General features: G+C 60.3%; 1 protein-coding gene across 1 annotated transcript in view; it reads right to left on the bottom strand.

The window, feature by feature from the left end:
* Nucleotides 1-631: 631 nt before the first annotated feature.
* The window catches only part of KNDC1 (kinase non-catalytic C-lobe domain containing 1), a gene marked incomplete at its 3' end in the record, with an annotated part of 45,017 nt that continues 21,911 nt past the window's right edge, over nt 632-23,737 (bottom strand). Inside the window, 21 exon segments of the mRNA XM_081268803.1 lie at nt 632-863; nt 2,555-2,712; nt 3,364-3,423; nt 3,503-3,625; nt 9,051-9,201; nt 9,375-9,457; nt 10,109-10,315; nt 10,884-11,063; nt 11,153-11,300; nt 11,746-11,859; nt 13,802-14,022; nt 14,129-14,226; nt 14,299-14,392; nt 18,681-19,090; nt 19,879-19,964; nt 20,292-20,436; nt 20,723-21,387; nt 21,462-21,645; nt 22,110-22,203; nt 22,556-22,633; nt 23,145-23,303. Of these exon segments, the coding sequence (XP_081124929.1) occupies nt 632-863; nt 2,555-2,712; nt 3,364-3,423; nt 3,503-3,625; nt 9,051-9,201; nt 9,375-9,457; nt 10,109-10,315; nt 10,884-11,063; nt 11,153-11,300; nt 11,746-11,859; nt 13,802-14,022; nt 14,129-14,226; nt 14,299-14,392; nt 18,681-19,090; nt 19,879-19,964; nt 20,292-20,436; nt 20,723-21,387; nt 21,462-21,645; nt 22,110-22,203; nt 22,556-22,633; nt 23,145-23,303 (3,690 nt within the window).

Here is a 23,737-nt window from a genome sequence, read left to right as displayed (position 1 = left end):
CCCAGCTGGGGCACCAGGCATGGGGGAGGAGCAGCTGCCACAGCAGGATGGCTGGCTGGGATAGAGCTCCTTCCCCCACATGCTGGCACAGTGGGGGTGCCCGTGGAAGGCCAGGTGGGTGGGTGGTGGGAGCATGATCCCAGCAGGGCCCAGTCAGAAGCCTGGGAGCTGCTGGTGCAGGGATCAGTTTTGGTCCTTTGCTTCTGGACAGGTGTGGCAACACTGTTCAGTGAGCAGCTGGGTCTGGAATCTGTGGGGTCAGGGATGAAGGGGTTTTGGGTGGTTTTGGGCAGGAGTCACCAAAGAATAGAGTGAGAGACATTTGTTTATGGAGATATTGTAAGTACGAAACTGAAGGAAGTCTACTTATTCTAATTTCATTTCAAGTTGCAGCAGAAGTGGGCTAACAAATGCTATGCCCACCCTGTGCAGTGTCCTGGAGCTGCCGCCTCTGCTGCGGGGTCAGGCTGGAGCAGCTCTGGGCGCCCAGTGGCAGGGCCTTGGGCCAGCTCCTCTGAGCTCCACCTTCGGATCCGGACCTGGTGGAAGTCCAGGTTCTGCGGGGTTCTGGGAATGCAGCTGCCTCCCCCAGGTCTGGTCCTGCTTGGACCCCCACCGGCCAGGTCCCGAGCTACTGGAACGTGGCCTTCATTCTCCGCAGCTTGTCCTGGATCTTCCGAGAGTGCTTTTCGCTCGGGACCTGGTGCAGCTTGGCCCTGTTGTCTGCTGCCAGGATGGCAATGTCGGCCCCGCTGAAGCGGGCGATCCTCTGCTTGAGGTGAGACTGTAGCTTGGGGTCGGGGCTGAATGTGTAGGGGTTCTCCTGGAATGCGTGGACCTGGCTCACCACCTTGGCTATGTTCCTGTGGTGGGGAAGGAAAAGCCACAGTCAGTCTGCACAAGCCACAGGGAGTCGCGTCCCTGTGAATCCTGGCGTGTTCTTAGGAAAGACTCGAAACCAGCGCTCTCAAAGCATAGTCACCAAAGGGCAGGTTTCCTGCCTCTGTTCACAAGGCCTTGGCTCAGGTCCACATGGCCTTGCCCACTCTTGGTTCCACAGCATTTACTGACCCTCTATCAGGCTGCAGAACTGAATGTCCCAGCACCAATGAAACCCGGTGCCAGTGGTCACGGCTCACCGGGGGACGATGCGTGCAGATGTGTCCTTGTGTGGTGCCTCTACTCTGTGCTGCAGTGACGCCAGTGGCCAGCATACCACTGGTCATCAGCTGAGGACTCAGGCCCTTTCGCCTGTCTGGGGGTCGCAGGCCCTGCAGACAGGCACTCCGCCTGAGTCTGGATGGAGAATCAGTGTGTCCAGCAGGAGTTATGTGGCTTTTGTCCATCAGAGGCCAATGTGTCTACACACATCCACACAGAATCAAGAGAGGTCACCAAGCCTCAGCCCGAGTCCCTTCTAAATGGTGGCACTGCCTTGTGTCATTAGTTCTGTGGACTGAGGCAGGCTTTCTGGTCTCTTATGATAAACTTACATTTGGGATGCATTTTAATTTTTTTTTTTTTAAGTCGGTGACTGTCTGAATAGGGAGCCACTGTGCACTGGGCCCTCTGGGCCTTGTCTGTCCAGCCAGGCTGCAGCCTAACCAGGTACTGTGACTGCCATGTGGATGACGCAGAGCAGGGGTGAAGGTGCGAGCTGAGAAGGTGAGGCTGAGACTGGGGCCTGGGTGTGTCTGCAAGCTATGGCACCTGGAGGGGTACCTTGGACAGGTCCTGGATCTCTGAGGAGAGGCCACCTGGCCAGCACCTCCTGAGGCAGAATGAGAGCCAGGCTCCTATGAGGCCTGGGTGTGTGGGCTGCTGGAGGGTCATAGCAGTGGGCTTTATAGCTCCCTCCCAGGCAGCATGTGGATGGTAGTGTGGCAAGTATGCTGGTCAGGGAAACAGCGGGACCCGGGAACGGCTGGAGAACTGACTGGTTCCAACTGATGTCTCGGCGAGGTGCCTCCGGGAGGCCTAGAGAAGGGACACCCAGGCCGGGGCCTTCATGTACTGGCAGCCTCCCTGCTGCAGAAGCCAGGGAGGTGAAGGTAGGGTGCCTGGGTTCCATCAGGAGGTCATGCGAGAACCCGGGGCGTTTAGGGACCGTAGATACCGGCAGTACAGGAATCACACTGTTTTCTGAGAAGTGCTGAGGCCCTGGGGCAGGGCAAGGGCTGAGACAGGGTAAATGCCCTGGCCTCTGAGCTCCATCTGTAAGCCTGGACACATCTGTAAGCCTGGACTCTTATGGTCTGGGCACAGAATGCCGACAGCCAGAGAGCAGGAGGAACTGGAGGAGGGGTGCACCTGAGCCTGCTCACCCGTGGGCTCCATGGGTCATGGTGAAACCTTCACCTGAGCCTGCTCACCTGTGGGCTCCATGGGTCATGGTGAAACTCTCCCACCTAGTCAGCTCACCTGTGGGCTCTGTTGGTCATGCTGAGCCCCCTTACCTGAGCTTGCTCCACCTGTGGGCTCCATGGGTCATGGTGAAGCCCCCAACTGAGCCTGCTCACCTGTGGGCTCTGTTGGTCATGCTGAGCCGCCTTACCTGAGCTTGCTCCACCTGTGGGCTCCGTTGGTCATGGTGAAGCCCCCTGTCTCCAGCTGCTGAATGTGCATGGCCAGGAGGCGGGCTGAGGGCAGGGTGGGCTGGGCTCGAAAGCGCCGACCTTCCATCAGACACAGGCTGTCGCTCTTCAGGAACACCTGGTGGCCCAGCCAGGGGTGTCAGCAGGAAGTCAGGGCAGCCTGTGTACTGGGTGTGTGGGGGGTGCTGCACAGCACTCTGACTGCACATTTAGTTCAACATGAACCTGGGGTTCCTGGACTGAGGGTTGTAAGCCTGGACTCTGATGCACTGGGCACAGAATGCCGACAGCCAGAGAGCTCTGAGCTGCTCTTTCTCTGCTGGGCTCCTAAAGAGCCAGGGGCCCGACCTTCCCAAATGAGACCCCTGCTGGCAGGTAGTGCAGCCCATGATTGTGTTTGCAGTGAGGACACACCAGCCCGACCACATGGATGCTCTGGGGTGTCTGCCATAGGCTGACAGTTGAGGCTCTTGCTGCCTCACTTGGGAAAAGTCCAGGTCACTTCAACAGTGTTTTCTACTTATTATCCTCCGGGGCCACTTGGGTGCCCAGGAGCAGGTCTCTCAGTCAGCCATGCTCAGGTCCTGCTTCCAACCTTGGTTGGTGCCCTGTGCCAGGAAGGCAGCCCAGCCAGGCCATGTGACCTGGCAGGTGGGGCCCCTTTGCCTAGGTGACCAGGCTGTGTCTGGGGTCCTGACATGGGCTGTGTGGGTGGGTGCCCTGCAGGGTGTGGAGTAAGGCCTTAGGTTGGAAGCTCTGTGGTCAGTACCTCCACGGCTTTCAGCTCCTCCAGGACCTCTGCGATCTTGGCAGGCAGCATTCTCCAGGCCTGCAATAGAAGCGCAGGTGAGACCCCTGCTGGCCGTGTGCCTTCCACCCACCCATGGCCATGGCCCAGGTGCACGCACAGGAGACTGCCTCACAGCCAGGTTCTCTAGCCCACCCAGGATCTGCATAGCTGTGGCGAAGTTCCTCTGCTCATAGCAAGACTTCGCGACCAGTAGAAACTTGGACAGCACGTTCACCTGCAGCTGAAACAAGGAAGCAACAAGTTCAGTGTCCGGGAGCCGCGGGGGTGGGGTGGGCAGCTCAGTGGAGAGGCTGGCCCAACATGCACAGGCCCTGGACTCCACCCCCAGCACTGTAGAACCAGGCCCAACAGAGAGAAGCAGACATGGTGAACAGGTGAACCCAGGTTCAAGGCACAGAGTGGTATGGCTGGGTCATTTGTACAAAAAGAAGGTGGGTGGTGGCTGTGGGGGCTCCGTTGGCAGTGGGGTGTGCTTCGCTTGACCAGCCAGCTCCCACCAGGGTTCTCTGCAATCTGGTGTGGTCCCTCCATCCCCTGCCTCCATTCCCTCCCTCCGCCCCCTCCTTCTCTCCCCTCCCTCTGTCCCCTGCCTCTTTTAGTCCTGTCCCCTGCCCATCTCTTGCCTCCAGCAATGGGTGGCTTCTCACACCTTCTCACCACACACCACGTGGCTGCATTCATGGACCCACTTCCAGCCACTTGAAGACCTGGAGAATCTGGCTCGTCCTTGGTTTCCGAGCTGCCCTGACCTTGTTGCCAAGATGGGCACCCTTCAGGTGGGAACAGGACGTGTGCTGGACACCTTGCACCAGGTGTGACCAGGTCTACTTTGGTCCTGCCTGGCGAGGGTCAGCGCTACTCCAGGAAGTCCTTGGTGACCAGTTCTGCTGTGGTCCTGTGGGGTAAGGGTCAGCCTTGCCCCAGAGGTGCTTGGTGACTAGCCTCTGGCTATCAGCTTGAGCCTCTTAAAGAGTCTTCAAAGACTCTCACTTGCTCATGATTGGTAAGTTAACATCTCAATTTTATTCTTCATAGATACAAGGTCTATCATTTCCAGTGTTTTCAGATAAAAATCATTCTATCACTTTTTTTGTTTTTAATTCTTTTCCCCTCAGTGCTGAGGATCAAACCCCAAAACCCAAGGGCCTCACACCTGCAGGCCATCGCTGTACCACTGAGCCACATCCCCGGTCTTGTTTTTAATTGTAAAAACGCATAGTTATGGCTGTGGTGGTACAGTCTGTCATCCTAGGGACTCAGGAGGCTGAAGCAGCAGGATTGGGGGCGATTTAGTGAGACCTTGTTTCAAAATAAACAAGGGCTGGGGATGTAGCTCAGTGGTGAAGTATCCCTGGGTTCAGTCTTCAGCACAGGAAAACCACAATAGAACACAGAGTTGTAATGCTCCCTGGACTGGCCTCAGGAGTCCTCCCCCAGCATCTCACACAGCCGCATGCTCTATTAAAGAAGCTCTTCCTCCCTGGGCGGCCCGGCCAGCCTTGTGTCTGGGGCTTGGACCCTCAGGTGCTGCTCTTGCTCATGATGGAGCCTGCAGGCACTTCCTTTCTGTATGGCTCTGTCTCTTGTGTTCTGTCCTCAGGCTCTTCCACCTTGGGGTATGCCAGAACTTCCTCCCTTTCAAGGTTAGATGGTGTTTCTGGATGTGTGTCCTCATCTGGCCCCCATCTGTGGACATTCAGCCCTGGGCTAGTGGGACCAGGGTCACGGGCCAGCCAGGCAGGGATTCTCCACTGAGCTACATCCTCAGCCCATTCCAATAAAATAAAAATCCTATTTTGCTTTCAAACCTACCATTATTCATCTAAGAAAAAGACAGTGTTCATTAAGGTGAGAAATTTCACATCGTCTCTTGTCTTGTCTTTCCACCCCTACCTCAAGCATTAGGTAGAGTACCGCTGGTGGCCAGCAGCCTCTCTGGCTGGGAGGGGCTCAGAGGGGACTGTATATCAACAAGAGCTAACGTTGATTCCATTATGCTTTCTGTCAATTTCTGTATTTTAACAATGTTCTGGGAACATAAGTTTGCAAATGTAAAACTCAGCTTTGTTCTGAGTTATAGTTCTGGCACCACAATAAGTAAAATGCAAAGATGTCAAAACCATATAGATTTCAGATTGTGCTGAGCACACTGGATAGAGACCCTTGTAATTTTGCAGGAAACACTTCCCTGGGGAGACTGTGTCTGTGTCCTGTCTCAGAGAATTGTTCCTTTCAGGGGGTTCTGCTCCTCCCAGATGGTTCTGCTCCACCCAGATGGTTCTGCTCCTCTCAGATGGTTCTGCTCCACCCAGATGGTTCTGCTCCTTCTGCTGGTTCTGCTTCTCCTGGTGGTTCTGCTCCTCCTGGTGGTTCTGCTCCTCCTGGTGGTTCTGCTCCTTCCCCGGTGGTTCTGCTCCTTCCCCGGTGGTTCTGCTCCTTCCCCGGTGGTTCTGCTCCTTCCCAGGTGGTTCTGCTCCTTCCCAGGTGGTTCTGCTCCTTCCCAGGTGGTTCTGCTCCTCCTGGTGGTTCTGCTCCTTCCCTGGTGGTTCTGCTCCTTCCCTGGTGGTTCTGCTCCTCCCGGTGGTTCTGCTCCTCCCCCGGTGGTTCTGCTCCTCCCCCGGTGGTTCTGCTCCTTCCCGGTGGTTCTGCTCCTTCCCTGGTGGTTCTGCTCCTTCCCTGGTGGTTCTGCTCCTTCCCTGGTGGTTCTGCTCCTTCCCTGGTGGTTCTGCTCCTTCCTGGTGGTTCTGCTCCTCCTGGTGGTTCTGCTCCTCCTGGTGGTTCTGCTCCTTCCCTGGTGGTTCTGCTCCTTCCCTGGTGGTTCTGCTCCTCCTGGTGGTTCTGCTCCTTCCCTGGTGGTTCTGCTCCTCCTGGTGGTTCTGCTCCTTCCCTGGTGGTTCTGCTCCTTCCTGGTGGCTCTGTGGTTCTGGTTCTGGTTCTGGGGTGGAGGGTGATGCTCAAGAGTTTTGCTGCTGTGGTGTCATGGGTGGCTTTTGCCCTCCCATGCTGGGAGTCACTGTCCTGTTGCCTGCAGATTTCCCTCTGCCCAGCCAGTGTCTTGCAAGCTGGGCCTTGTTTACCCAGATGGACGGCTCTTCCTGCCACCTTGGGCTGAGTGCAGCAGGTGACAAGCCACCTCTCTGGCTAGGAGGGGGCCATCCTCCACCTTCCAGGCAGCTTGGCTTGAGAGGGGCCTGAATGCTGAGGTCTGCAAGGTGATTGTCACCATTCTTTCTCTGGTCCTATGAATCCCAGCCATATAGGCCCCATTGGACGAGCCTGACAACCAATGTCATGTGAAGTTTGTGACGTTGTGGATCAGAGGACACTGATCAGCCAGGCCCTGTTCCTTGTGCTGGTGAAGACAGTGGGTCGTGTGGCTGATGAGTGTGCGGCGGCGGGAACAGCCTGTGAAGCCCAGGCCTGGGAACTATTCCCTGTGGGCTGCTGGGTTGGGTGGTTTGCCTCAGGGAGCCTGAGTTGGAGGCTTGATCCCCAGGGTGGTCCTTCAGGAGGTTGGGGTTGAGGGACCTGTCGCAGAAGGTTCAAGGCATCTCGGGGGGGCCCCTCTGGCTGCCTTGAGTGGCAGTGGCAAAGCCCAGCCTGGGCCCTCTGCTCCCTGGATCCTGTCTGGCCATTGCTCCTTCACCCCACCAGTGCCCCTCCACCTCTGCCACTGGGATGTCAAGGCCACAAGAGTCCAGCTGATGCAGGTGCCGGGCCTTTGAACCCCTTCGTAAACAGCCTCCCTCTACTGACTGACACGTGAGCCTCAGTTGCTCCACAGGGACTGTGGCTCTGAGAGACTGCGGAGAGGAAGAGCCCACAGTGGAGGCTGCTTTGGAGTCCAGCAGGGCCTGGACCTCTGGGCTCCAGGGCAGCCCTGGTCAACACCATCCCAACTCTGAATTTCCTGTGGAGCACCCAGCCCACGCCAGAGCCATGCTGGTGAGCATGCCGGGGCCTGTGTCTGGGGCCAGGTCTGCTTCAAGGGAAGCTGCGGCCCTGGTGGTGGGTGCTCACTGTGACCTCAAGTCACTGTCCTCTTGCTGTAGGAGACGGCCACATTGCACAGGAGCCCTTGTACCCTGATGCCTGTCCTCTGCCTGCCGGTGTGGCCACCTCACAGGAGAAGAACCGAGCTAACCCCAGCCCACAGAAAGCCAGTTCCTGTGGACCTCCGTCCAGGGAACTGGAGGCCCCTGCAGTGGGGAGCTTGCTGCATGAAGGTGCAGACCCCTCGGGCCCGAGGCTGGACACTGGGCTCTTCCTGGGTGGAGGGTGGTCCCTGCTGGGCTGCCAGGAGCCCTCTGAGAGCAGGTGGTCAGGTTGGGCTGAGAAGCCGTTGGGCAGACCCAAGGCCTGTGGGACTTTGGAACCTTGGATTTGGCCACAGCAGCTGGAGCTGGACCCTGGCCTGGCCAGAACACTGAGCTAAGTGTCCTTCGTTCCAAAAGGGCTGAGGTCTTCAGCAGGAGCATGGGCTGCAGGCAAGGAGTTTATGGCTGCCTTAGAGGAGCTCCAACCCTGCCCCGGGGCAGGACAGGCACAGGTGTGAGGGCCGCCTGGCCTGGCCGAGGGCTTGCTCTAACGGAGCCCTGTGGGAGGGTGTGTGCAGGACTGGGGACTGTGTGTATGAGAGGGCCCTGTTGGAGGGTGTGCATGTGTGTGTGTGAAGGATAGTGTGTAAGTCAGGCCATGTGAGTGTGTAGGAGGGAATGTGTGTGGGTGTGTAACAGGGAATGTGTGTAAGAGGGCCCTGTCACAGGGGCTGTGAATGTGTGAGTGGGAATGTGAGAGGGCCTTGCCGGAGGGGCTGTGTATGTATGTGAGAGGGAAAGTGTGTAAGAGGGCCCTATCAGGCCGTGTGAGTGTTTAAGTGTGTGAGAGGGAATGTGTGTGAGTGTGAGAGGGAATGTGTGTAAGACGGCCCTGTCACAGGGACCATGTGAGTGTGTAAGATGGCCCTGTTGGAGGGGCTGTGTGTGAGTGTGAGTGTGTAAGAGGGCCCTGTTGGAGGGGCCATGTATGAGTGTGTAAGAGGGTCCTGTTGCAGGGCCATGTATGTGAGTGTGTGAGAGGGAATGTGTGTAAGAGGGGCCTGTTGGAGGGGCCATGTGTGAGTGTGAGTGTGTAAGAGGGTCCTGTCGCAGGGGCCGTGTGTGTGTGTGTGTGTGTGTGTGAGAGAGAGAGAATGTGTATAAGAGGGTCCTGTTGGTGGGGCCGTGTGTGTGTGTGTCAGAAGGCCCTGTTGGAGGGGCTGTGTGTGAGTGTGAGTGTGTAAGAGGGCCCTGTGGCAGGGGCTGTATGTGTCTGCGGGTCTGTGTAAAGGACCATGTGTGAGAGGGATGTGAGTGTGAGCACTAGCATGACCGGTGTTTCTGGGCAGGGCCCACATGTCCTGGCGTCCTGTAGCCCACAGCGCTGGAGCTGCTGCAGAGGAGGAAGGGTCGGCCTGGTAATGTGATGGCCATGCCCGTCTGGGCCCGTGTCAGTGGCCACTGTGGTTTGCTCTTTCCCTTTGACTGGGGTTGAGTGTTGCTGTGAGGGACAGGAAGTGTGGGCTCCCTGACCCTGGAGAAGGGGCAGGCTGTGGGCCCGACGCCCGTGGGTCCACGCCTCTCTGACCTCAGCCAGGAGGTGCCTACCTTGGAGGTGTGGCTGGTCACGATCTCAGCAGCCACCCAGGTGCTGACGTCGTCTGCGTTTCTTAAAAGCTGTAGCAGGTACTTGTCCTGGACGTAACTGGGCAGAAACAGGCTGCAGGTTTGGGCAGACAGAGACTCGGAAGAGCTGGCTCTGGGGAGAACACGGAGCACTTCACCTGGGGATGGGGCAGGTGGCTTGCCCGGCCCCGGGGCGTGCGGAGCCTCTCTGCAGCCAGGAGCAGCCAGGAGCAGCCAGGAGGCACTTGGGGGAGGCCCCCAAACCCTCCACCAGCCCTCTGGGCCTGGGCCTCCTTGACCACTCACTTGGGGATGGTTCCACTTGTGTCCATGACACCCAGGGCCCGTGAGTTCAGGAAGTGGACGGGGTGGCACTTTTGAAACAGTTCCTGCCGGGACATAGAAGCAGATGGTCAGGCCACTGTCCCCAAGGGCCTGGAAACCACGGCAGTGTCCCAAGGAGGACTGGATATTTGGTGTCGTCTCTTGGGGTATCGGGTGACCTACGCAGTGGGCCAATGAGCTCGACCAACAAGCTCCCGTGCTCAGTCCTTGGGGCTGGTGACACGGCCAACCCGGACAATGGTAGGATTTCTTGGCATTTCTGTCACCTGCCTTATGGTATGGTATCCTAGGGCAGCAGGGGGTCATGGAGGGGCTCCTGGGCTCTGGACCCAGGCCAGGAGCAGAGAGAGGAATTGGGCAAGGTCATGAGGAGCTGTGCTGACCCAGGTCCAGAGTGCGGTGGCCAGTATGTGGTGACCTGTGTGACATCTGTGTGCCCTGAGCAGCTGGAGAGGAGGGTCCAGCTTGGCTGGAGACCAGTTCTGTCCCTGACTCCAGCCTCCCCACTCTTGGAAGCTGCTCCTGGGGACCTGTGTTCCTGGCAGCCAGGTCCCTCTTCGACTGTCCCATCTGTGGCTCAGGAAGTGTCTGCTGAGGCCCATGATGCCAGATTGTCCCTGGCTTGCCCCTTGCTGCCTGTGGCCAGCCCAGTAGGGGTCCTCTGCCCCCTCCTGGTGCCCGCAGCCCCCACGCACCTGTTGTAGCAGCGTCAGCTGAGTGAAGAGCTGGTGCGTGCTGTACTCTGTCAGGAAGTAGGACCCCTTCCCGCTAGCCTTGGTGTAGGGGCCGTAGAAGTCCTCGAAGAAGCAGGGCTTGGGCAAGGCGGATGCGATGGTGTACTGGCGCTCCCTGTGGTGTGGCAGGGTCAGCCCGTTGCCCAGGGGCAGTCTCCAGGAGAAGCTCTGTGGGCAGGCCAGGTCCCCCCCAGGTCAGGCAGGCCAGGTGGGGGGGCTGGGTGAGGACAGGCAGGGTCCTGCCCAGGGCTCTTCAGCCTGGCTCAGCCAGAGTCAGAGAGCAAATCCCTCCCACCCACTCTTAGAACAAAGACCACTGTCCTGGGTTCTTCCACCCAGGCCTCCCACCCCAAGGTCAGAGAGGCAAGGCACAGTAGGACCCACCTCATGGGAGTGCCTGGTGGGCCCCTCCTTTGCCCTTGCCGAGGGCAAGGGACCAGCCCCAAAGAGGAATGTGCATGGAGAGAATGTGTGTGCACCTGTGTACACACACATGTGAGTGCAGGTCCATGCGCACAGCGCGCACATATACACACATGCATGCACGTGCAGATCTGTGTATGCAAGTGTGTTCCTGTATGTGCACACTGTCTTCCAGATCGTGTGTGCACATGCATGCATTCTCTGGATGTCGATGCATGTGCACGTGAGTACTTGCACACCATGTCCTCCAGGTGGGTCTCAGGGAACATCATCTGCCCCTACAGGGAAGCCCTTCCCTGGGAAATGCCCCCACCTTCCGGGAGATGCCATCCTCTGAGAACCTCTTGCAGAGGGCATTGAAGGGTCTGGTGTCCTCCTCAGCCTCCTTGGGATCCTCTAGGTCTGTGCTGCGAGGGGAACCATCAGCCCGCCGGTCAGTGCCCACTTCCAGGAGGCCCAGTAGGTGCTCAGCAGAACCGTCCAGGGGCAGGATCTAGGCAGAAGCGTGGCAGGGGTGGGGTCAGGGCAGCGCCTCCCTCTGTGCAGCCTGGAGTGCTGGCTGGCCAGAGGGGCAGTGGCCACCTGAGAGGAGATGAAGTCCTCGAGCCGCCCCAGCAGCCCTGCATTCCTAGTGAAGTCCACGGTGTAGCAGTCCTCCACCCAGGCCTGCAGCACGCAGAGGCTCCGCCTGTAGATCTTGTTGAAGGTCGAGGTGGGGTCCTCGTGGGCCCTGGAGGGAGACAGGATGCCTGTGGTGGGGCACCCGGCTTGTGTGGGTGAGGGGCATGTGGGGTGTATGGGGTGATGACCGGCCAGGCCAGAGACCAGGCCAGAGCTTGCGCCATAGCCCACTGCCCCTCTGCAGCCCCTGTCACTGGCCCTGCTGCCCTGGAGAGGGAGACTGAGGCAAGCAGGCCTCTACCCCCGCTTGGCTGTCCTCTGCTGGGGGTGGGCTTGGCTCTCCCCTGGGCCAACAGGAAGGGGCCAGCCCTCGCCAACCGGGCTGCCTCCCAGGACACCCAGAAGCGCTGGCCCTGCCCTGCACCCTGCTGCTCTGCGTCCCGGCCGTGGCCTTCCCAGGTGAGGCTCTCCTGGGCCTAGTCCCTCTTGGGGCCACCTGGGGCCACCTTGCCCTTCACAGGGCCCTCTCCCCAGCCTGTCCCAATGGGTGGTACCTGGACAGGGTGCTGCTGATGCGGTCCAGGAGGAAGTGCAGGAAGTCCTGTGGTGTGCAGAAGTACCGGAAGGTGTACAGGAACTGCTGGACGTAGCCCTCCAGGAAGGCATCGCTGGGGAGAGAGCCGCCGCCTGAAGCCTGGGCCTCAGGGGTCTCTCAGGGGCCTCAGGACTCACCTGTGCTGACGATGGGGGGGTCCTGGGGCGAGTGTGAGTGTGTGAGGGAGTGTGGGTGTGTGGCTGTGGGCTCTGAGAAGGAGAACCTCTGTGTGAGCTGTGTGCTCCTGGGTGTGGGTGGGGGAGCTCTAGGCAGCTCAGATGCCCCTGGGGGTCCTACGTCCCTGAAGTCCCCCGCCTTCCTGAGGTGCAGCACCAGGCGCCTGTCCCAACTCCGCAGGCCGCCTCCGAGGGCTGCACTCGGGTGGTCAGGGAGCCGCCCCTGGACGGAGCACTGCGCTCAGTGTCCTCACTGGGTGTCCCAGCTGGGGACACTGGCTGGAGCCCCACAGGTGGGCTGGGGGTGGGGGAGGGCTGACAGGGTGCTGCCCAGGTCCAGGGAGGAGTCCAGGGCTGGGACATGGTGTCCACCATAGGGGACCCCTAGGGGACGAGGACCCTCATGGCCACAGCCCAGGGGGGGACTAGACAGCCGCGGACTCAGCTGGCCCCGCAAAGGTGATGCTTCTCAGAGCTGGGCAGAGGCCCTCGTGCCTCGTGAGCATTCACCACCACCAGGGCCCCGCCCACTACAGTGCTGAGCTCCCACACGCACCACACCCTTGCGTGTACACCAAGCATGCATGCCACACATCACGACTACACCACACAGCACCCCAGTGCGCACTGTGTGTGTGCAAGCTTGCACATAACTCATGCACAATCACACAGTACCCATGTTACCCAACCCATCATCCACATGCACACATGTACCACCATACCACATCAGGCCCCACATACCACACGACACAGTACACATCACACATCACATGCACCACACCATACATCACAGGCACAGCACACGCCCATGAACGCACATCGCTCTGTACACACTTGGAGCACAGCACACCCCTGAAGCTGGCAGCAGGCCCCATGGTGGGCATGACTGCACCTCCTGCAGGCAAGGGGAGGCTGAGTTGAGGGTCAGCCTGGAGTCCCAGCAGGCAGGAGGCCCCAGCATGACTGGGTGAGTGCTCCTGGGAGACAGGGCTGGTGGGAAGGAGGCAGCTGTGCCAGGAGGCCTGGGTCTCTAGAGGGAGTCCTGTTCCTTGACTGTCCTCTCTGGGCCCTGCTGACACACAATGATCAGGTCTGGGGTGGCCACGGCCCCTGACCCAGAGGATGCAATGGTGTAGAGCCTGGGAGGAGCCCTGTCATCTGGGAAAGCCCAGGTGACCCATCTGCCCCCACGTCTAGTGTGGGTAGTGCCATGGGGGAAGAGAGCCTGTGGGAGGCCTGGTGCCTGGGAACATGGTGACACTGCCAGGCCAGAGGGCATGGGGCTGGTGTGTGGGAGAGGTGGGCACCTAGCCACAGATGGCTCTGCAGCCCTGGCAGAGGGGGTGGGTTCCAGGGCTCTTCCCTGGCTTCCTGGTGGTCACTCAGGGCATCTGACAGCAAAACAGAGCTCACACCAGAGGCTGGGGTGCAGCAATGCACACTGAGTGCTGAGCCCAACCCATGCCTTGCTCCAGGGGTTATGGCAGAGGGCGTGACAACCCCTCCGGGCCGTACCAGGCTCCTGTGAGCATTCGTGCCCGATGGCGTGCTAATCATGCAGCCTCTTCTCCACTCTCCCAGGACAACCTCCTGGGTACCCCCTGAGACCCGATGCCGGGGCATCTGCAGAAACGGCCGAGGCTACTTGGCACAGCAGTGACAGTGAACACAGGTCAAATGAGCAAACGTTTTCCTAAATTAAAGAACGACCCAGCTTAGATGGGGCTTTCCCTGCCTCTTCTGGGGCCGATTTCCTTTTCCTGAATAAGCTCTTCCTGCTCCTGCTCTCCACCTCGTGCCCAAGGATCGGCAGGCACCTCCCCGGGCACCTGTGCGCACCTGGAGTAGAGGTAGGCCATGAGCCCCAGTGGTGTGCCAGCCTGCAGGATGCGGGCCTTCTGCTGCCGGCCCCCACACGGGGGCTTGTTGACGTTGTAGAAGATGAGGGAGGAGGACTCGTCCAGGGGGCTGAAGTCCAGTGTGTCGCAGGGGGCTGCCGCGATGTTCACGATCACTGGCAGGGCGCAGGGCTCCAGGCCCCAGCGCTCTGCATACATGACCTGGAGGAGGGCTGAGTCACCGTCACGGCTGGCAGCGTGCTCACCCTGCCTCTGTCCCCCGGGAGGGAACCTGGGTGCCATATGCCGCGCAGGGGAAGGGCCTTGCCTGCAGGTACTTCTTGACCAGGCTGAGGAACTGCACCTTGGCCTTCATCTCCTCCAGTTGCCCTCGCAGCTTGGACAACATGGTTTTCACCTCGGAGCCTGCGGGGCAGAGCGGGTTGGCACTGGTGGCCCCCAGGCCCCGGGCTGGCCTGTCTGTCGGGTTGGGCTTACCTTTGTTGCGCTTTTCCTTCTGCAAGAGCTTCTGGTAGAACTTCAAGGTCTTCCGGTAGTTTCTTTTCTCTATCAGGAGCTGCTGCTCCAGCTCCTAAGAGGAAGCACAGAGTGTCAGCCCAACTGCCAGCCGGGGGCAACTGTAGCCGGAGCCACCTCTGGCCGTCACATGAGGCCAAGGCCAGGGGGACGTGCCTGAGGAGAAAGGGACGGGAGGAACACTGAAACAGGGCAGCCAGTGGTGTGTCACCTTACAGTGACCATCACCCCAAGGGGCACCACATCCGCGAGCTCTGGTCTGCCCCTCCCCCCCACCAGGGGCCCTGTTTGGGACATGTCCACTCCTCCTGAGATCTGGTTCCCCTCTTCCTCCAGGCCAGGGCAGCAGGGCATGCCCCTGCCCTTAGTGGCCTCGCCAGATGAACATGTGTGCCTCTGGGTGTTTCTCCTGAACCTGTCTGGAATCCAGGTTCCTGCCCCAGAAGACAGCAGGCCTCACCTGAGTCAGGGCGATCAGTCCTTGCAGGCATCAGTCCACCTCCATGAGGGCAGCAGGACTTGGGCCAGACCCCCCTGCCCTGGGCTTTGCTTGAGGCACCCTATACCAGGTGGGTCTGAGTTATTCCTGGGATGAGGTGGGTTTTTTTGTACCAGGGATTGAACCCAGGGGCACTTAACCACTGAGCCACATCCACGGCCATTTTAATTTTTGTTTTGAGACAGGGTCTCACTAAGTTGCTTAGGGTCTTGCTAAGTTGCTAAGGCTGACTTTGAACTGGTGATCCTCCTGCCTCAGCCTCCTGAGCTGCTGGGATTACAGGAGTATGTCATTGTGCCTGGCTGTATGTTTCGAGGGTTCATTTGACATTCAGGAGGAGGATGCCTTACTCCCCCAGGACACCTCTGTAGCCTGGCAGGCAGCCCCCCTCCAGGTACTATGTCCCCTCTGTCCCATGGCCTGAGACATGGCCTCCCTAATTGCACCCAGGGGCCTTGGGCCCAGCTGGATGGGCTGGGCTGGGGTGAGTTTGGGCCCTCAGCTGGGACTGAGCCTGGGCTGTCCCCATAGGGAATGGGGTGTGGTCCAGTGGGCAGCTCCACGATGGTCAATGTGGCCAGGCCCAGGCAGCTGTAGAGGGGTCCAGACCCAGCAGAACCTGAGTCTTGCTGTCAAGCCAGGTGGTGCCAAGACTTCTGGCCCTGCCGCAGCTTGGCCGAGGCACACTCCGGGCAGGGTCTGTCTCCATGGAAATGTGCTGGAGAACACCGGTGTGGACCACATGAGGACCCCATGCAAGGGCCTTTGCTGGCACTGCCCCAGAGCTGCTGAGCATCACCTTCCCGGGGTGGAGGAGAGCCTGGGTCTGGCATCCCACAGCCAGGCTTCCAGTCTGCCTCCCCTCAATGGCGGTCGGAACCAGCTCTCTTTTGTGGTGGGGACTAGGACGGGTCCCAGCCTGTGCCATGGCTGCATGCTCAAAGCCTGGGCCTCCCACTTGGAGCCACATGAGGCTGTCTAGATTATTAACATGAAATAAAACTGAAGTGCCAGTTCCTTAGCCACACGGGCAGCATTCATGTGCTTAGAAACTGCATGTGGTGGCTCCCTGTACACAGTGCAGACCCAGAACATCCTGTCCTGGGGAAGACCGGGGCACCTCATAGGTCGAGGCTGGTGACTGCAGCCTCCCGAGCTGTGTGCACAGGCTGTATCCAGCTCTCTGCTGGCTCCAGGCCAGAGGTCTTCAGAGCTGTGATCCTGGCCTCTGAGGAGGGGGGCCATGGTCCCAGGGCTGTGCGGCTCCTGTCTGTCCCTGGAGGTCACCCTGTACTGGGTTCTGTCTGCCCTGTCGTCTCTTGTCTGAAGTGGAGGTGCTGATGTTGACAAATCCTTGGGGAGGGTTTGTGGGTGCCAAGGACTTGGGAACATGGAGGTGGTTCCCTGTGGGGCCGCACGTGCCTGCCGCCTGCTAGAACACAGACCATGCAGACGTGCTGCCATCAAGGCCGCTCCCAACGTGAGCAGCACTTGGCACCGCGCAGCCCTGCAGACAGGTGCAGATTTTAGATAGATCTACATGATGTGATCTTCACACAAGCTGGAGAGGAAGACACAAGAGCTGGCCTCCCTATGAGGTCCACACTGTGGCTGATGCACAGAACAGCGTGGCCCGAGGCCCAGGTGGTTGGTCAGGCCCAGTTGCAAGGACGGTGAGGCAGGCTTTGCCCCTATCCTGACCAAGAGCTCTTAGGAAATCAGAAGAGCACTGGTTTATTACAGAAGTAAGTGTGTGTGATCTGAGGTGCAATTTAGGCACCATGGCTACTGGATTTAATTGGCCAAATGGCTAATGGACCCCAAGGTAGACAAAGAAAGCAACAATCAGAGGTTAGAAAACCCGGAAATTACAAAAAAAGGAAGAAAACAGGGATGAACTGAAGCCACTGCCAATCCCCAAACACAGAAAGCAAAGTCCGTTTCCACAGCAGAAGCAAAACCCGGTGCGCAGGCTAGGACACGGGGTGTTGGGTGCGCAACCGCGGCTGCAGACACTGCAGCATGTATTCCCGCCTGTGGCCGGCGGGTGCTCAGGGGCTGTTTGTTCATGCTGTCGGTGGTCAATGCCACCCTCCCCTCTCCACTGGGGTGAAGGGGCTGCCTGTGCAGGCCCTTGCTCTTTGGGTCGCAATGTGAAGTCTGCCCACAAACTGTGATGCTCTCCTTGCTTGAGGCAGACAGTGGTTTCTCACAGGCACAACCACTGTGACGTCTCACCTAAGCCACCCACCACGTAGACCAGGGCACAGGAAACTCATCCGACATTCCCCCAGGGGAGCAAGCCACTCCTTGTCCCCTGTGCCCCAAGGGCAGCCACCCTCCTCAGAGGAACCCCTGTATAGCCATCCTGAGCAGGAGCCACAGCAGTGACATCAGGCCTGGCCACCTGTGCCCTCAACTGGCTGAGGACGGGTCAGTGCTTAAGGAACCTGGACCCAGCTGTGGGACCACAGCCAAGTCAGCAGGAGCTGGCCTCAGCGTGTTTTCAAGGTCTTTTCTGGGGATAGAGCCCACGGCCCCTTCTGGAACTGCCTCGCAACACACAGCCCTGCACCTGGGCTTTTTCACGGTCTGAGTGTTGGAGCAGCCCAGTTAGGGCTGCCCAGCACACAGCTGCAGGGCAGTGCTACTCAGGTTGCCACTGGTGGAGGACTGACCTCTGGTCTGGTGCATGTCCTGGGGGTGCTGAGCCTGGTCTCTTGCCACCTGTGCTAGTGCCTTACCCCTCCTGGTCTGTTTCTTGCGCTGATGGACAACAGGCGGGCACTTTCTGCCACGGTGGTTTTGTTTTCTGCTGCCTGGAAAGGTGGGGCTGGGGTGGGGGGCCAGTGCTCCAGGAGCTGCAGGAAGACGGGAAGCAGGAGGAGGCCCACAGAGTTGAAGGAGCGAGGCTCAGGGACATTCTGGGGCCCGGGAGGTGCCAGGCACCTTGGTCCTGTTCAGGGCTGAGCCTCGTGATGCTGAGTCCCTGGTATGAGAGATGAGGGGTGCTCTGGGCTCCCCTGTTAGGCACGGTATCTGGACCCTGCTAGTCAGTGGATGTCTGTGCAGAGCGCCCCTGCTTGTGGGGTCCCAAGGCACACGTGCAGGGCTGAGGGATACTGCCCTGTGCCATGGGCTGGGCCAGAGGCGTGAATGAAGTGGGCAGGGGAGATCCCAGGAGTCCATCTGCTGAGGGGTTTCCTCTTGTCAGACCCCATGGGCCTGGACCTGTGTAGCTGCTGCCCTGCAGGGGGCTCCTGGTCACTGTCGGGCCCCAAGAGCAGGGACAGCAGCCCTCCATCCAGAGCTCTCCTGCACATGGTGCTGGCCAGGCCCAGCTGCTCAAGCCACAGCCTGCTTGTGCCCTGTGACCCGGAACAAAGAGCCTGGGTTGCCCCTGACCTGGATGGTGCTGCCCACAGATAAGCCCAGGCCAGACCACACTGACCCCGGGTCCAGCCAGGACTTGCTGTGGACAGGACACTTCTGGTGCTTGCTGTCATCTCCGAATGGCACTGCTCAAGGCAAGGGACCAGATAAGGAGGAAGAGGCTGCACCTGCCCATCCCAGTGGGAGGTGACCCAAGCCATACCATGGTGGCCAGGATGGGTGACCCGGTACCACACGCTCCGTTAACAGGAGAGGAAAGCTATTGCCCACCTCCAGAATGTGCACAGCGTGTGCCAACGAGCAGAGCACCGTCCCCACAGGACCCCAGAGTGGGCCACGGGGTACAGGATGTATGTCATCATCAACCCTCAGGGTGACCTAAAGCTCTGCCTGAGCAAGGCCCTCTGCCTACAGTGATCCCACCCCCAGTGGGCAGATGCCCTGGACTCACAGGGCTCTCGGCTTCAGGCTCTGGGTGCCCGCTGGCCTTCCGCATGCCTAGACCCTTCACGTAGTTGTGGACATCGGCCCCGAAGCAGTCGGCTTCGTAGAAGGCGCTGGACCAGCCAGGGCTGCAGCTACGGAACTCTGTTGGGCCCAGAGACCCAGCAGGGCCACGCTCCTTGGGTCTGGCCAGCCGGGCCACCGTGTCCATGTCTGAGGCCCTGCTGGCAGGCTCTGGGCCAGGGACTTGCTGCCCGTTCACCTCAGGCTGCCCTTCTTGAGCAGCTTTTATCGATTTCTGAGGCCGAAATCCCACCTCAAAGTTTCCTTGTGAGAGTATGTCAGAGTCTCTGTCCGATTGCGTGGTGGGCGAGCAGGGGCCCCCGCTGCCCCGGGCTGCCACCACCTTCTCTTTGCCTTGAGAGAAAGAGATGAGGGTCAGGAAGGAGGTTCAGGTCATGTGTCCCAATGAAAGGGGACTTGCCACCCAGGGAGTGTGGGGGAGGCTGGATGCCCTTGGGGGAGGTCCCAGCCAGGCGATCCTGGGACAGGGCTGGAGGCTGAGGAAGCCAGACTTCCCGTGAAGTTCCAGGTAAGGGGCCCTCCCACATGCCTCCTGTAGGCATCTGCTTTGTTTCCAGACTTCTTGTGGGACCAGGTCCCTCTGTCCCTGCAGCCCATCCTCTCTGGAACATTCAGACTCCAACCCCACTCTGTCCCTTCCCTACAACCCTCAGGCCCTTGGTTCTGTTGACTCTGAAGCTTCTGTCTGTGCTGGTGGCTTCCTGGGTCCCTGGCCATCAAGAGCAGGTGGACCTCAGGCCTGGTCTATCATCTGCTCCCTGGTTTGCTTAAATAGGGATGAGGCCACCACGGAGGCCCTATTGCAGCCAGGTGTGGTCAGCAGCCCCCCGTCTGCTCTCTCAGCTAGGTTAGGAAAGTTAGGTTTCAGCTGACCTGGAGCCTGGGCTGATGATCTGGGAAACCAGCTCAGAGGGTTTAAATGGCTAGTGTTTCTAGGGGGGTGCAAAGGCCCCAGTGGGTGCTGGTGGCTGGCAGAGGGAGGAGGAAGGCCCCTAACTGACAGTCCTCAGCCCCAGGATCCTGGGTGTCCTGGGCACCCAAAGCCCTTCCTGCTGCCGAAGGGCCAGGGCTGGCTGGCAGAGTGCGCACCTGTTCCCCGCGCTGCAGGCGGTATCTCTTACCCAGTCCGTGGAGCGAGGGCCTTTTGCCGAAGGTTGAACAGCTGCCTGACGAGCTCTCAGGCTGAGACCCCGGTTCCTGGGAAGTGCTGATAATCAGAACAACTGGTCAAGACCCCTGCCCTCTGGGATGGTCTTGGGCCCATGCAGCTGGCCCTCAGCAGGGAGCCTCACCTGCACACCCTGGGGGAGGGTGGGACCTCTCACCTCTAGCCTGCACCTCCTGGGGCATTGGCCCCACAAAGCTTGCTGGACAGGACTCAGGGACAGGTCAGAACACCTTCTAGAACCACGAGTTAGGGTGGGCCTGCCCCCCAGGGAGCAGAGTTCCCAGGCAAGCACCCCGTGGCCAGTGGCCCTGTGTGCAGTCACCCTGGAGGCGGGGCCTAGAAGGTGGTCTTGGCCTGCGCACCCACCTTTCGGAGGGTGAGGCTGGCTGGTTGACCACCTGGAAGAGATTCTTCAGCAGCCGCTCATCCCAGTAGAGGTCACAGAACTTCTCAGATATGGCTCCACAGAAGGTGGCGAAGGTGAGGTCTTTCAAGGCGTGAATATATTCCCCTGGTTGTGTGGACAACAGGGTACCTTGGGCATTTCTTGTTTTCTGGCTCCAGTCACCTGGAGGAGGTGGTCTCGAGGTGCAGAGGGCTGGGTGTGGGTGGGGGGACACAGGGTGGGCTCCCCAGACCTGCCTCCCACCCTAGGCTGCCAGGTGCTGTCCCTGGCCCCTGGTGGCCCTTGGTAGGGCTGGTGAGTGGGGCTCCAGACTGCCCTTCAAGCCTCCCCCTGGGGCAGTGTCTGCCTACTCTGCCTGGTCCTGGGGCTGCTCTTGGCCTGTGGCCCCTACCCATGATCAGAGCCTCCAGCCCGTTGTCCAGGTAGCCATCAAAGGCAAACTCCTCGCGGATAAGGCGCATAGCTTCCTGCAGTGAGGGGCAGGCCGTCCTCTTGGAGGGGGATGAGGCATCCACACTGGACAGAGAGGTCTTGCGGTCTGCTGTCCGGGGCCTCTCGGGGTGTCTGTGTGGGCCCCTGGGGCTGTCTGGACTCAGTGCAGCCAGGGTGGGGCTCTGCGCTGACGGCTGGGGACCCTCTGGCTCTGTGGCCTTGCTCCTGGGTGGCTTGCATGGATGACCTGGGCTGTGGTTGGCTGAGGAGGGCCCCGGGGGCAGAATGGCTCCAGGCAGGGCCTGCCCATCTGGCCCTGGGTTGGGGGGCAGTGCCAGCGCCTTCTGGAGCAGGGCAGGGCCCGGAGACCCAGGCACTACTGATGTGGCCTCCTCTGGCTGGTTGGTTGGGTCAGGGCCTGACTGGCAGGGGCTCTCCTGGTCCCCAACAGGCTCTGGGGCTGCTCCCTGTGGCCCTGGACCAGACTCTGAGTGGCAAGGTGTTTCCAGGCTGGTGGCCCCCGAGAAGTTCTGGGCTACCTGCTTCCCCTTGCCCTCTGTGTCCAGCTGGATGCTCCTCTCCTCAGCCTGGTTGGCTGGCCCTGAGGACACAGCAAGCTGGTCCCTGTGGGGAGAGGAAGAGTGCTCAGGAGGGCCACCCACGTGCTGTGTGCCACCAGCCAGGGTGGGCATGCTCACCTGGCCACACCTGAGTCTTGCATGAGGACGATGGGTTTAAAGTGCGTGGCTTCAGAGCTGAAGGCCTCAGGCAGCTCTCTGGCTCCTTCGCTGGAGGGCGGGTGAGGCACAGGCCCTGGCACAGCCACGAGCCTGGTGTCACTGCTGATTGGCAGGAAGCCTGGGGCCATGGGTGGTTGAGGTAGCCGGCGGGGAGAAGGGTGGTTAGGGGGCTGGCAGATGCTCTAGAGTGACTCTGCACCTAGGGGCCCCCAGCTCCTTGTGCCCCAGACTGGGTACTGTGCCCTTGGTGTGCCTCCCCAGAGCCACCTCTGTCAGGCTTGGCCAGAGGGCCTGGAAGGTGGAGGGTCCATGCCAGGGGAGGACTGAGGCCAGGCGACAGACTGGAGGGGCTGGCCGCAGCCAGGGGTGGAGGAGCTGCTGGGAGGGAGCGGGCAGCACAGAGCTGGGCCAGGTGAGGACTGGGCCGAGAGCGTGGATGGGAGGGGTGGGCTGGCCCAGTTCTGGGCAGCAGAGGGAGTCTGGAGTGGAGAGTGGGCAGGAAGGCCTGGTAGGCTGCCCTCTGTGCTCGCCGTCCTGGTCTGGGAGCCAGGTACCCCCGGGGCGGGACTTCCAGGGGGCTGGACTCCCAGGAGCTGGCAGACCCACCTGGGCTGGGCTGAGGAGCAGGTGCTGCTCGGGGCTTCAGTTCAACCACAGAGAAGGTGTCTTGCAGGCTGATGGTCTCTTCCTCCTGGTGGACCTGCGCAGAGGGCCATGGAAACCTCATCAGGGGTCACTGGGGGTGCAGTGTGGACACTTGCCCATGGGCCATGGAAACCTCATCAGGGGTCACTGGGGGTGCAGTGTGGACACTTGCCCATGGTTCCAGTTCGAGGAACTTTCTGAGGGATGGAGAAGCCCAGCACGGAGGGCCTCCGCCCCTGAGACTCAGAGCAGGGCCACGGAGGCCTTCCTGTGCTCCCGTCAGTGAGACTGTGGAAGGATTATGGGATGGGAGACGCTGGCCAAGCCAAACTTGCTGCCTTCTGGGGAGTCCAGTGCCCCTGGGGGTGCCCACTGTGCGGTCACCTGAGCATGGAGCGCTGTCTCACCTTGCAGGTGGACACCCGCAGGTGGGCGAGGATCTTGCTGCTGTCCATGCCTCGCTGGAGGAGGTAGCTGCCACACACCTGAGGGCAGGGAGAAGGTTGGGCAGGCCAGTGGGTGGCTCGGGCCTCAGCCCTACCACACCAGCTGTGTGCCCTGATGCTGCAGGGGGGTGGGTGAGAGCCAGGAAGACCTCAGTGAGACTCCACCTCTGGGGTCTGCCCTCCCTGTGTGCAGCTGTGAGTAGAAACCGAACAGGAGCTCCATGCCTCCCTGCTGACACTCGGGGCAGGTGCCAGGGGCTGCCCTGGCTCTGCTACCTCTGTGGGCCAGAGACGAGAGGCACCAGACTAGGAGAGGGTCTCACTACAGAGCCTTGTGGGTCTGGCCAGGACCAGTCCCTGCACATATACAGGACAACCGCAGCTGGTAGCCTGCATAGCAGGAGGGACAGTAGGTAGAGGTCCAGGGCCGTGGGGCAGCCCCACTCTGACTGCCCACATGGATTTGGCCAAGGAATGAGACTCACTCCCTTCCCTGCCCAGTGGCCTGAAGGCTCCGGGACTGTGAGCAGGGCATGACCCCTGTGGTTACCTTAATGGCCTCAGCCACAGATGGCCGCTCAGGGGCGTGGCGCCTTGCCATGTCCAGTAGGAGGGTCTTGAGTCTGCGTGGCAAGGCCAGCTTCTGCTCACGGGGCATGCTGAACTTGGCTGCAGTCCATAGGACGGCGGCCACGCAGTACACAGAAGCCTGCAGGGCGGAAAGAGGAGGATGGTGGCGGCTGGGCCGTTGGGCCCAGCCAGGCCTGGCAGACCTGGTGTCCTAAGGGGCACGAAGGCATAGTCCTTTGGAGCCAGGACCAGCCCGGAGCCTGGGGGTCCACCCTAGCCAGCCCCCAGGGGAGCCCCGGGGCATGGCCTGGAGGCTGCATGGCTAACTCCCCCTTTTGGGTCTGGGCTTTGAACATGGGAGTGTGAAGAGCTCCACTGGGACGCCCCCTCCGTCTTCACAGGTAGCTGGTGGGCAGTGTGAGGAGGCAGCTGCCCACATGGCACTCTGGACACCTGCCCAGTGGTGCAGGCCTGCAGTTAGCAGCAGACCCTCGGACAGGTGCCTGCTCCCTGTGCACAGGAGCCGCTTGGTCTGATGAGGGGCCCACAGCCACACCTGAGATGCTTTCCCAA

The sequence above is a fragment of the Spermophilus citellus genome (genome assembly GCF_964194105.1).
Source record: "Spermophilus citellus genome assembly, chromosome: 15".
NCBI lineage: Eukaryota > Metazoa > Chordata > Mammalia > Rodentia > Sciuridae > Spermophilus > Spermophilus citellus.
Note: the sequence above shows the minus strand (reverse complement) of the source record. Positions and strands in the feature narration are given on the sequence as shown.